This window comes from Lutjanus erythropterus, chromosome 4 (assembly GCF_056507025.1).
Source record: "Lutjanus erythropterus isolate fLutEry1 chromosome 4, fLutEry1.hap2, whole genome shotgun sequence".
In the NCBI taxonomy this organism is placed as follows: domain Eukaryota; kingdom Metazoa; phylum Chordata; class Actinopteri; order Lutjaniformes; family Lutjanidae; genus Lutjanus; species Lutjanus erythropterus.
In genome coordinates, this window is record NC_139320.1 from 35,516,210 (window position 1) to 35,528,704 (window position 12,495).

The 12,495-nt window shown below is 38.2% G+C and overlaps 1 protein-coding gene across 1 annotated transcript; it reads right to left on the reverse strand.

Annotated features, from left to right (window-relative positions):
• Window positions 1-1,509: 1,509 nt before the first annotated feature.
• On the reverse strand, window positions 1,510-4,248 carry LOC146328795 (P2Y purinoceptor 12-like). The gene is made up of 2 exons (XM_084716501.1): window positions 3,992-4,248; window positions 1,510-2,553 (listed from the first exon to the last, which is right to left on the reverse strand). Exons 1-2 carry the CDS (start codon window positions 4,241-4,243, stop codon window positions 1,717-1,719), a joined length of 1,089 nt encoding a protein of 362 aa, XP_084572627.1. The 5' UTR covers window positions 4,244-4,248; the 3' UTR covers window positions 1,510-1,716.
• Between the last annotated feature and the right edge of the window lie 8,247 nt (window positions 4,249-12,495).

Here is a 12,495-nt window from a genome sequence, read left to right on the forward strand (position 1 = left end):
GAAGATATGACAGGAAAGGGGGGCAGAGAGAGGGGGAATGACATGCAGCAAATCGGTCACAGGTGGGAATCAAACCAGCGACCGCTGCAGAGGACCAACAGCCTCAGTACATGGGGCGAACGCTCTACCAACTGAGCCATATATAGCTCATTATTTTTATTTTAGTAAATGGGTGCATCACATTTCTTTGTTTCAGTATTAGTATGAAAACGTAGAAGAGGAACATCATGTTGATATTTATAGGAATAGAGAACTGAAAGAAAAAATATACCAGTCTCAGCTCTTCAAGTTTCCCACAAGTAAACAACGGCACAGTTAGAAGTAATGATGTTTACACTTCATACCTCCTCTTACAGGTAAGACTCTGACTGTGTGTCTGTTTTCCACAGACAATAAAAAAGAAGTTAGTTTAAAATGTGAGTCAAAGTTACAACATTGAACCTGCAAGTTTGTAAAGGCATGATTTCATGGTAATGTTGTGAAGATAATATACACAAATATGTGCTATAGCAGTGGTTTTCAAACTTTTTGTGCACAAGGCACACCAAAGGGCAGGCCAAAATCTCAAGGCGTACCTGTGTTCATATCTGTGCAAATTAACCCCTATAACATGTGTTATAACTCTGTAAATGTTTATTTTCATTTAAAGATTCCAAACAACATTTGACAACCATATTACTGAAATGTTAATCAGTGAAATAATTTGGGAATTTATTTGAAACTTGTAAAATTACATCAAAGAAGCACTACATCCATTTAAACCAAACATGTCACTAAATTAAAAATGAGGTAATAGAACTGAAAAGAGCGTTGTTGAGGATTCCTGATTGAATGTGTCTTTAATTCATTTATACTCCTTGATGTTGACCACAAACCTCTCTTTTAAAATCTAAAGGTCTTCGGCAAATATGCACCACAGGTAGCCTCTCCCTGGCTGCCTGTGGCGCCGCTGATGCCACCCGGCATCTGCACAAACGGTGAAAAAGGTTTTAAAGGATTTTTCTTTTCAGGGTATACAGTTAGTCTGCTTCTGTTTTGGGAGATTAGTGCATGTGAAGGGCTGATGTAGATGATTAAAAACTCATTCATAGCTTTTTGTATAATTTTATATTGCCATAATAATGTATGGTTGTCACAAATGCCCAAGATACACCTGGACTCACAGCACACCATCATGCCCCAGCAAACCATTTGGAAACCACTGTGCTATAACACACATTTAATCGAAAAGTGTCAGGGACAGATGTTGATTAGAGAATATGACAGAGTATAGATCACTGTCTTAGCCTACAGGATTTATAGTCATACACTACTTAAAACTCCTACAAGGAGCTTTTAAATCAATTTAATACAGATGCCTCCATTTGACTTACATAAGTAAACAAGACCATCAGTGAGAAGATATTCTCTCTTTCTATATAGTTATTCTTAATGGCTACCACTGGGTCAGATTCTCTGTGAAATCAGATGAAAAAAGCTTGTTTACATTTTTACAGACAATCGTCATTTGTCAGCCAGTTAAAAAGAAGCAGGAGAAGAAAAATTCTATATTTGATGTTATATATTGTGGTTATTACAGTGGAAACAGCCACTTTTGTCCACCGGAGCCTCCAAAACCAATACAATATGAAAGTTCTTTGTAGTAGCTTTAATCTGGCAACAAATTGTGCACATTAAGGTGCCACAGGAGGAAAGTCTTTATCATATCCAGTGGTTTTATGTAGAGGAGTCTCTCAGAGGGGTGCTGCCTGTGTCCGTGTCTGACCCTCTCCCTATGAGCCAGTTGCAGGTACCAGCAGGCAGCCGCAGCGTCTTGAACAAGGTGGTCCTGAAGGACTTACAAAGGAAGAAGTAGATGAGCGGGTCCAGCAGAGAATTTAAGGATGAGAGGAAGAGCGTGCTCTCCTTCAGCTGAAAGAGGAAGAGTTTGAGTTCACAGTCAAAAACCTCTCGGGTCTGGCTCAGGGTGTACGGCACACGAGCGAAGTGAAACGGCACAAAGCACACAAAGAACACAGCCAGAACCAGGAAGACATTTGCGCTCATTTTTCTTTTGGCCTGGTTTGGTTTCCGGATAGTTGTCCCACTTGGTGCCTGACATATGGTCCCTCCTGTGGTCTGGGACTTGGTGCGGGAGTAGGATCTGTAGAGCTCTTTGGTGATTAGGGTGTAGCAGACGATGACAGTCACCAGGTTGCCCCAGAAAATCACCTGACAGACATAATTTACCACCTCGTGCCAGTACAGCCCAGCCTCTGTCTTCAGGTCGCTGCACTTGAAGTACTTTGAAGTCGGGGTTTTCCGTGTCAGGATCATGTTGGGCAGACAGAGAAGCAGTAGAAAGGTCCAGATGGCTCCTGAGAGGAGTTTGCGACGGGTCAGGCGGGCTGCGTTAGTCCCCCTGAAGGGCTTCAGGGTCTTTCTGCAGCGGTCGATGCTGATGAGGCCAAAGAAGAGGATGCTGATGTACATGGTGAGGTAGAAGAGCACTGAGGAGACTCGACACACGAATACACGCAGACCAGTGGAGGCCAGGTTGGAGTCTGATAACACCTGTGGACACACAGTGTTCACTTTTAAACAGTTTACTGTTAAACACTCAAATTTAAGTCCTACATTGTGCCACTTTCTAATCAGCCTCTCTTTATCAAGAGTCAAGATGTTACAAATGACTTTATTATTGGTTATTACATCATTTACTAATGCATTATAGCTCAATTATAAGGCCAAAAATAATTAGAACATTTGTAGCCTGGCCTGCTCAATTTATTTCATAGAAGATTTTAAAAAAAATAGTGCCAAAGGGTCAGATGTTCGCATTTCCAATGTCTGGCCTGAAATTTAAATGTGTAAACCAATGCAGCTTTTTATTTGTATTTCTCCATTTTGTTTCGTTTCCATAATTCTTTCTTTTCTTTTAGAAACATTAAGCTAAAAAAAAAAAAAAGCACCTTTGTAATCCTTAATGGGCCAGATTTGGCCCATGGGCTGTCAATTGAATAGGCCTGTTATACTACACTGAGTGCTCAAAATGCTATTATATGCAGACAAGATAAAATTCATATCCATGTTTTGAATAATTCATGTGTACAAGGTAAGTGTGTAAACAAAGATCCAATACGAGAGACCAGGATTTCTCCTAGGAGCAAGAAGTGCAACACACCTGCTTCAAGTAAGCAGAGGCAGTGAGGTAGCAAGTGCAGCAACTGTACACTGACAATAAAGGACAAACTAAAAATTGCAACTGACTTGATGGATTATTTTCAAAAACACTTATTATCTATGACAACTGCTGTGTTGCTGATGGTTTATCACAAACAGAGAAAGTACTACCCTTGAGTAATGACTATTAACTTCAAAACTGATGATCAGTACCCTTTACTAATGGGTTGTGAATCTTTATTACTGCAGAATTAATGCCTTATTAGAAAACAAGAATCTCACTCAACAATGGAAAGATCAACCAAGACGTTTTGGTGAGTTTAATTTTGTGTCTGTTGAGTTTGATTGAACTGTGTTTTATGATGATAAAATTAGTTTTTCTGTGCATGGAGTCTGGTGGCTTGAACTGTTTCTACTTAGACAAAGCTGATCTTTTTAACAAAAAGGCCTATTTCGGAAGGGATCCTTTCTATAATATTGTCAGACGTGGTAAAAACAAGTACCGTTAGACGGTACTTTGGACGTACACTGACAGTTTGCAATTTCCCAAAATGATTACAGTCATCCTTATGGGAAGCCCATTTCGCCACTGCTCGCTGCAATTGTCTTGCTCACATGTTGGAAAAAGTTACCCTTTAATGACTTGAACATGAATGACTCACCAGCAAGAAGGATTTTTCACAATCTTGCAACTAAAGTCTTGTTCATATGAATGACCTATAATTAACCTATTGGTTAAATGGTGTAACATCCATTAATAAAGCCATTGCACCTTATAAACCCTTCATAAAACGTGCCTTGTAAGTAAATGGTACCAGTCAAACCAAACCTTGAAAGGGAACGTGAAGGTCATGATGACATCTGCGACCACAATATTCTTCAGGTAAATGATGAAGTGAGACTTCGAGGGTATTCGAAAAAACACCCACACAGCCACGCCGTTCAGCGACAGCCCCAGCAGGAAGAGCAGGGAGTAGAGGACAGGAAAAACCACCGTCTTCAGAACGTTGTCACGAGAACAAGTGGTGTTGGTGCGGTTGTGATTGCTGGGAACCAGCAAGGAAGTCACATTTCTCTCCATCAGCGTAATCTAGAAAAAACAAGAGAACAAAAAAAACTCAAAACAAACAAAAATTGATTTTCTACTAGAATTAACTTTTTCATTAAAAGTGAGTCATTCTAATATTCAGATACTGGAGGTGGACAAAATAACAATAGCAATTTGGAAGGCATATTGTAAAAAAAATCATGTTAAAAAAATAATTAGAATTAATAAATAAAAAACATTGAAAATGTAATATATCACCTGTAACATATATCCTAATATATAGTATTTACATCAGTTCTATTTATAGTATATATGTTTTTATGCCTTTAAACTGCCTTTAGCAAAATCTGCAGTAGACGTAAAATCAAAGTAAATCTAAACATTTGAACAATCTGTAACTATATTCTGCTGTAATAAATATGATTTCAGGTTTTGTAACTGACCTGTTAATGTTTGTCTTGTTGAGGTTTTTGGTCCCTGTCTCTCCTTTATTCTGTACAAATGTGATCTGACACCGACCGTCTGTCTAGTTTCAATGTTTCAAACAAGTGTCTGTCTACATGTGGGTGTCAGTGGTTGACACATAAGTCTCCGGAGGACTTTCTCTTTTTCTGCTCGTTTCTGCTTCCTGTCATGAGGAAAGGCAGCACACGCCACTTCTAGATTTGTTTTAACAGACATGAAAGAAGTCCAGTGTCTAACAGTTTTTCTCTATCATTTTGTCTAATTTTTCAAAACTCTATTGCATGTGTGCAAAAGGTAGTAAACTTACTAGTTTTTATTGACACAGACAACAGCAGGTAAAAGTTTACTGACAAAAGTCAAAACTTTAGTGCACAGAAAAAAAGTATGCTCATTTCTATATATACACATAATAACATATCCATTTCTGTGTATTTTGTGAGGAGCTGTTTTACATTGACTGTAAACAGAGAATTACTTTTGATCTTTCATACAAAGTTAAACACAATGAACAGGAAATTTGCCATGAAAACACCATCAACAATGACAAAAAACTGCAAAAGTTCAGTTGCCAGTTTATCAGAGATCACCAAACATTCCTTGTCATAAATATGTAATGCACATGTATGTCTGACAGATTTTTATAACTGAATGAATCATTTTGCATGTGATGGCTCAAATGATGAACAAATGTTTAGAAGTTGTGAAGAGTTTGACAATTTCATTGAGAATGAAGTCATCAGTTTTTAATCAGTGAGCCCCATGCAAGCAGTTATTGTAGAATTTGCAGACAAATTCTGCTTACTCTTTTACACACATGTGCCAAACCCTTTCAATTTGCTTGAATGAAAGAGATTATAAATCTGCAGGGAACAACAAATTAATTGCTCAGGGCAACTTATTTGCAACAGATAAACTTAATTTAAGTTAATCACAAGCTAAATGCATCTTATAAACAGCAAAAAGGCATGGCAAAAGACACAACACACAGTTTCTAGCTAATAAAACATTTAAAGATCATAATTATCTTTTGAGGTATTGTTGCATGCATGTTCTTAAGGTAGACTCTGGTATTGTTTGGATCAAATGGTTAAGATGCTATAAATATGTGATTGTCTTTTCAAACTTATGTGTTTCCTCTTATTTACTTATTTTACTTTAGCAACCATTCTTGTGTAATCTCCACTGCTTCTGCAAAATACACTTTTATGTATGCTCTCTTCATGACTCTATGTACATTTAATTAGATGTGCTGCATGAATAAAATCATTTTGTTTGATACTGTAAGTCATACGAACCTGTAATTTGGTCTATTTAAACCTGTGATGTGCTCATTCTAAGTATTCAAGACCAGGAAAACTGCCGATAGTCAGGGGTTACACAAGGCAAGCCTGATTTGTCACAATATGTGTCATTAAACACATCCTTCTCTTTTTAATATTTTCTATTACAGCTTGTTTCTCTGCAGGGCGGATGAACTGCAGCCTGACCCAGCATGCACTGGGCAAAAGGTAAGACTGGACAGTCTCAAGAGAGTTAAGGATTCATCACTTTATCACACATTTCTGCATTATTTTGAGAGCTTTAACCATTTCTAATATATACACAAATAGTGTAAATTAGACTTTTGATGAGATGTGCTGCAGTTCCTTTAAAAACAAACAGCTTGGAAGCACATGGCTGTAAAACTCTCTGTTCCAAGGTGGAAAAAATATGAACCAGTTATTTGGCAGATGCCTCACTGATATAAAACTTTCCCATTGCTCACAATCTCAATCAGATTTTGAACTCACTGCCTTCCCAGGTCCTGTTAACGCTGTCTACCATGGGGCTGACATGACCCGTGTTGTGAAACAGACACTCGTCTCTAAGCAGTTTCACCCTTAGACCTCCCTCTCTAAAACAGCATGAGGAAACTTCCCCAAATCGTTGTCTGTTGTATAACAGACATTGTCTTGTCCAAATGTCTGCAAGAAAAACTTACTGACATAGAAACAGAGCAAAACAGATTTTATCTAATAGTAATTTTCAGTGTCTGAAGTGAGGACATCTGCAACTTACTGTGTAATTTTGTTTCTAATGAAACACAGAGGCTAAAAAATGCTTGGTTTTTGTAAGTCACATCAACCGTCACTGTTAGTCCCATTATATTTGGGAGAGGGCAGACATCTCTATGACAAATATCTCCCAAACTCTACAGCTCAAAACAATCTAGATGGAGAAATCGCACTACAGGCCAGGGTAAAAAAAAATTGCTAATAAGAAATAATAATTGACCATAAGATGATAAAAGTATTTCAATTAATATGTAAAAAGAAATATGCACACAAACAGGTACTAAAGGTTGTTTAACTATCAACCAAAGCAGCACTGAGCCTTCCCAAAGTTTGCAGGCAGCCTGGAATAATATTTACAGGCTATCAGTTTTATGCAAGTTAACGCCAGAGGGGCGATTTATTCTGTATTTTTCCCTGAGAATTGATTGATTGATTTATTGATACTTTTACTGTTAGAACAAGTCTGAAATTTGCCTTGTGTCACAATAGATCCGTTTGCAGCATCACAGATAACACACATTAGGACAAGAAAAAAAATTTAACATGACATTACAGTCACAAAAATTAAGACAAGAGACAAACAATACACCAGAATTAACAAACTGAATTAAGCGTAAAATTAAAATTATTCAAGATAAAAATGCTGTTGCAGTGTACTCAATATTTTGTTATTTTCATTCTTTGAAAGAGTTTTTTGGTGTCCCCCAAGGTGTCTCTTCAGTATTCTTCAGTATTCAGGCTGCCTTTCTTCTTGTACTGGAAGTGCTGAGGGCAGCGAGTGTGTACGAGAGTTGGTATCAAGTCACATCGAGTGGGTTTGTGTTACTGAACCTACTGAACTGTCTCAGGAGCAGGTTGAGTGCGTCCATCTACTGTAAGCCACAGTTTACAGTGCCTGAGTGACACGCTGTTTAAGGTTGTAATGCTTCAATTTTGACTGCTGGCAGTTAGTTTGGTGAAACATGAAATCCGAGTAGGCGGGAGAGCAGATGGCTGTTTGATGGCAGCAGTAAGTACCAGTACAGACCTGGTGAGACACAAACTCACAAAAATGCTGGTGCTGGCAACACTGCTGCAGAATGCATGGAGGATTCATCACATTGGGAAGATATTCTGCAAGTCGAGTCTTGAGTGTGTCCCAGGAATAATAATACACCTTTTTTTTTATTTTACTGTGACCTTTAAATGTTAAAGCAGAAGACAAATGAACTGTGACATAGTATATGATAGTAAGATACATGAATGGAATAATGTAATGAGGAGAGAATTACTGATTTGCATGTTTATTGATGATTTCCTAACTTTTTAAAATAGCATCATAGAAATGTTTCTGGCTTTATTTTCTCAGGCTGTATCTAGAACCAGTGTTTGGTTTGTCTTTCCTGGGCTACACTCAAAAGATTGCAGTGCAACGTTCTAAGGTAACAAAAACACAGTGATGTGGTGACTATGACTTCAGGTGACTATACACTACTGAAAACATAGTTATGAGTATTATATTGCATTAAATCTTCATATACACACATCATAAACACCTTTAAGGTTGAAATGCTTTAACTGTGACAGCTAGCAGTTAGTTTGGTAACATATAAAAGTTGAGTAGATGGGAGAAGACGAGAGCCTTTGTCAGTGTTTTGAAGTTCAAGCATCTGGCTATTTGATGGAAGCAGTAAGTACCAGTGCAGACCTGCAGTTTAATTCACAACTCAAAAATCTTTTTACAGTGATATCAGTTATCTTACTATACATCTAATAACTGAGTCTGAGCTATTAAACACACAATATGTACGTTTTGCCTCTAGGGTTCTCTCTGACATTTAATCTGTAACAAAAAACAGCTTGATGACGTTGTGAAGTATTGTGGGATCATAGGAGTTGTCTTCAATGTTGAACAGCCACTATATTACATGATTTAGGCAGGACTCTGGATATAATATTAAAGCAATATTAAATAAAATAATAATAAACAAGTTTTCACGTTATCTTTAGTCTAATTCACTGACTTCTCTCCTCACTCTCTGACGTATCCCTTGTCCCAGAGGTGATGCAAGCCAGTTGGGTCCTCAGAGGGACTACTGGCACCTACAGGTGTGGTTTTAGGCGTGACACCAACGAGAAGCATCCATGGAAACAACTCATCTCAAGCAAACAATGGCAGAAGAGGTTAGCGTAGATACCCTTATAGCATCAATTACATTAGAACTGGACAGAATTTCTTCATTAAAAGAAGGGCAAAGAACGACACTGAAGGCATGTATCAACAGAAAAGATGTTTTTCGCTCTTCTTCTGGACGGCTTTGGCTTCAGTTTGGTGAGTTGATCTGATCAGCCCATGTTGGACATGACAGATGGTTCATACAATCACCTGCCAAGTGTTGTTTCAAGTGCCTGCCCTTTTCCAGTCCAACCGTTTCTGTGGATGGTTTCCCAGATGATTCTGTGCAACAAACCATCTGACATGTCAAGTTAGTTACACAGTACGTCTAAGAACTGACTCTCCTGTATTAAAATAATATAAAATATGAGAATTATCACAGTTTATTCAACATTAAACTGCTCTGTTAAACACTACTTTTTTTGTTTTCTTTTTAATTATAAAGATATGACCCTGCGAGTGTTTCTAGTTCACATTTCCCCCTGGAGGTTTCACAACATTAAAACTATTATTATTTTAGGAACTGAAGCCTAGTTTCTGCACATGCTGGTACCCACTTCTGGTGTCCTTATCACATGACCATGATGGCCTTCTGCCCTTCAGTCTATTGAGTGCCAGCATTTAGCATGGCAATGCTGCAACTTCCTGTGTCTGTCACTGTCAGCAACATTCACTTCCTAAATGAACGCTTATCTGAATGTCTCTTTGTTCTGCTCAGCTGTTGTATAGCTCAGCCTAAATTTGGTCATATATACTGTACAATACATGAGGTCAATTTCCCAACCATCCATACTGATATGCAGTCATGTTTCCCACAGCTGTGGTGCACATCTGGGCCCGTTCAGACCTGCATCAAGCATGCATTCTCCTGGAGAGTCCTGTAGCTACACGTGCTGCTTTTCAGTTGAACACTTGTCTATTTACTCCACCGTTTTTCTACTTTTCTTCCTTTCCTTTCCTCCTGTTCCTTGTTGAATGTCTTGGTTTTCACCTCTGATCCATGCTCAAATGATCAATGAGTTTTTTGAAATGATGTGTCCTGTGTTTTCTTTTGGTAATCAGGCTCTAAAATCACAAAGTTCTCCAGCACACGGGTCAATGTGTAATTCTACCTCTTGAATGATGTTTTAAATTTACATGAATCATTTAGACGAAGGCATAATCAAATAGTGTGTGAATGCACAGTTGCAGACACGCATGCAGACACAGGCAAAGCTGCCCTATGCACACAGTAATCCTCGTCAGCTCCCTCTCAGACAGACAGGAAGGAGGGAATGAGGGAAGGAAATAAAAAGAACGTAACACAAGACTTGACTGACTTTCCATTTAAACCTTCTCAACAACCCCCCTTATGCACACACACACACACACACACACACAGACACACACACACACACACAGATGCTTTTCCTTCTCTGTAGGTCCACTGCTTTCCTCACCTACCGCGTCACCCCTTGACCTTTAAGTCACCACTCATCACTTTCGCTTTCTACCAATCCCAGACCACAAGCCCGCTTCAACACAGCTACCGTCTGGCACTCTTTTCCACCCTGTGATGATAATGGAGCTGGAGAGTGGAGAGAGAAAAACTTAATTTCCTCTCTGCACGTGGGGGTATTGACTTCAGCAGCCCAGCTTTGAGCAAAAAATTGGCCGCTGTCTTTACGTAGCCTTTGGAGAATCTTTTATCACAGCAGTGTGTATGAGGTTAGGGGAAAGGTAATGGAAAGAAATACGGGTGTGTGAAGGCTAACATCAAGCATCAAGCAGCTGTGGTCTGAAGAGCCTGGATAATGCGAGCCCAGTGAGCACCAACCTGGATTTATATTTTTATTTTACTTTTTTTATTTTATTTCTTTATATATTTTTTTTATTTTGCAAAGAAACGATTACAGAACAAGAAAAGAAAAGTGCATAAGTAACTCAAACAAGATTAGACAATAGACCAAAACAAAAATAAGAGACAAAAGAGAAAACTGAAATAGAGTAAAACAAATAACATAGAAAGCAACATGAGCCTAGTGGGTAGCACCAACCAGGATTTAAACTTTATTTTCTAGTTAAAAACTTGTTGATATGCGATCTGAATGTCTAAAACCTCTTTTTGCCCTCTTTCTGACCAGCCAAAATACCATTACAACACCAACACATCACAAAACACAAATGCATTTAATCATTTTGATAATTATCCCCACCAGACAGCTGGGAGGGCATAATGTTTCTGGGAATTAATTCAGACTTTAAATTCTGGTCCATCCCATTCTTGTGAACATAATATCTCAGGAACACTTGGAGGAAATTTCTCAAAATTTGGTCCTAACACCCACTTGGACTCAAGGGTGAACTAATTTGATTTTGGTGATCAGAGGTCAAAGTCCAATGTCACTATGACCTCACAATATTTTTTTTCACCTTAATAATGACAAAATTTCACACAAATGTATAATAGGATATTAGCAGTTCTGGAGAGTAACTAGATTCATATAACTACTTACATTTAGTTATGTGTAATTAAAGCACAAAATAGATAAGAACTGTAGTCTGTTATGGTTACTTAAAAAATATGTAATTAATTTATGGTTACTAATCAAAAAGTTAGTGATTACAAATGGGTTACATCCAAATATTTTTGCCTGGCAGAGTTCACACCTCTTCTAGTTTTGATTATTTGTTCAGTTGTAGATTAAAGGAGAGATTGTATTGATTAGTTTGCAGTTATTTGTCCAAAGTTATCTTTCCCTGATAGGTGAAATGTTGTAAACATGAAGATGTAATTTAAATACATTTAATGTTTTACATAAAATGGAATAAATAATATATGGCTCTGTATGTTTCTGACAAGAGGCTAAGTTCTTAATTCAAGATAAATAAATTGTGCTCACTGCTGTAGCCTAACGTTCATGCACAAGTACTTGGTGTAGTGGTTAGAGCTTTGACTTCACACACTGGGACATATCCATCAGTAAACAGGATGATGTGGTGGGTTTATGGGTTAAACACTGGACTTTCACTCACGCAATTAGGGTTTGAGTTATGTTTTTTTTTAAGGCATTATTTGCACATTATAGAGGATGAGAATTGTCACTGTTGCAAATCCCAGAGAAATAAGGTAGTAAAGGGTTAGGATAAGCAAACATTCAGTCATTGTCTTCAAATAGTTGGTGAACAAACTTTCACTTTTGAACAAATTCTGCGCATCTTTTCACCAGTGACCATGGTGGTTTTTCAAACATCTTTTTTAATGGAAAAATGCTGACTGTGAGGGCAGGATGAGGCCAAACTGTGACCCCTGCCCCTTACGAGCGGTTGATCATCTCGTCATCGTGACAGGTAGACAGACATGAGAAAGCAATTTCTTACCTCATAGAGAGAAAGAAAGAAAACATTCATGGTGGTCCCTGCTTGTGGTTTGTTTGTGACTGTCTTTGTCGTTATGTTTGCACGTTTATGTGTATATATTTCCTTTGGCAGGGTTTCAAATCCGCTCCTACTGGTGCAGCTGAAATGTGTGGGCCACACTTTGTTTTGACAGTGTCAGGTTTCTTTAGCTGCTGCTGCTGTTGGTGAGCTGTTCACCGTCGATTCCAGCGGGTCTGCCTTCCATATGCTTA